The sequence below is a fragment of the Volvox carteri genome (assembly GCF_000143455.1).
Source record: "Volvox carteri f. nagariensis unplaced genomic scaffold VOLCAscaffold_59, whole genome shotgun sequence".
Lineage (NCBI taxonomy): Eukaryota > Viridiplantae > Chlorophyta > Chlorophyceae > Chlamydomonadales > Volvocaceae > Volvox > Volvox carteri.
In genome coordinates, this window is record NW_003307602.1 from 146,324 (window position 1) to 147,191 (window position 868).

Here is an 868-nt window from a genome sequence, read left to right on the forward strand (position 1 = left end):
TGAACATGCACTACTCAGAAGGTATTCTTGATGTACATGGGCATGTGTAGGCATTACGCCCGTACCTGCAGCACCTGAGCAAATAGCGGGTTATCCAGATACAGCCTGCCATTTTGCTCGGTGGTGAAGTTGGCCAGCAGCGCCTCAAACGCCGGCGGGAGCTTGGCGCGCTCCACTCCAGCCATTGTGTCCACCAGCTCGCGCAGGAGCAGCACCTGTGAAGTAGGCTGGCCCAGCACTTGCAGTACCATGCGCATGTCCGCCAGCACCTGAATAGGGATCACATGCGGCAATCAGGGATTGCTAGTCGAAACCGTCTGGCTCCACCAGCTGCCGTTCAACACGCAAGCAGCACACTCTTTCACAGCCAGCGCCTGACCATGCTTTGTACCCGTTCCCATTTGCAGGATTGCATTATGCAGGCCCCACCTCGGGAATGAGCTTTCCTCTCAGGGTTTGCTTGACCAGCTCCGCAGCTGTGATAGCCGTCCCTAACCGCCCCCTCCACTCCTGGCACAAGTACGCAAGCATGGCGATCTGCTGTGGTGACTGCCAGAGCAGGTCGCTTGGCAGTGGCGGATCCCAGCTCGCGGCCTGGGCCTTTAGCTGCTCCCAGGCGACTTCCAGCACGTCCTTGGACACCATGGGGCTCAGGTTGAGTTGGGAGTGGTACGTGATTAGGGCAACACCGTTGGTCTGCGGCCATGCACAGCAGAGAGGTGTTCGGCTCTACAGAAGCTACAGTCATGGGTAGGACAGGCTGGGGGGGAAAGATGAACGCCAGAATATGCGGCTATAAGCAGAGCTCCGCACCGAAAGCTGACATGCCCACAGCATTCACAAGCGTTGCAAGCAGGCATGCATGCAC

The 868-nt window shown here is 58.1% G+C and overlaps 1 protein-coding gene across 1 annotated transcript in view; it reads right to left on the minus strand.

The window, feature by feature from the left end:
- The window catches only part of VOLCADRAFT_107150 (uncharacterized protein), a gene marked incomplete at both ends in the record, with an annotated part of 23,938 nt that overhangs the window by 4,431 nt on the left and 18,639 nt on the right, over positions 1–868 (minus strand). The window contains 2 exons of the mRNA XM_002956251.1: positions 66–269; positions 430–696. Of these exons, the coding sequence (XP_002956297.1) occupies positions 66–269; positions 430–696 (471 nt within the window). The remainder of the gene's footprint in view (positions 1–65; positions 270–429; positions 697–868) is intronic.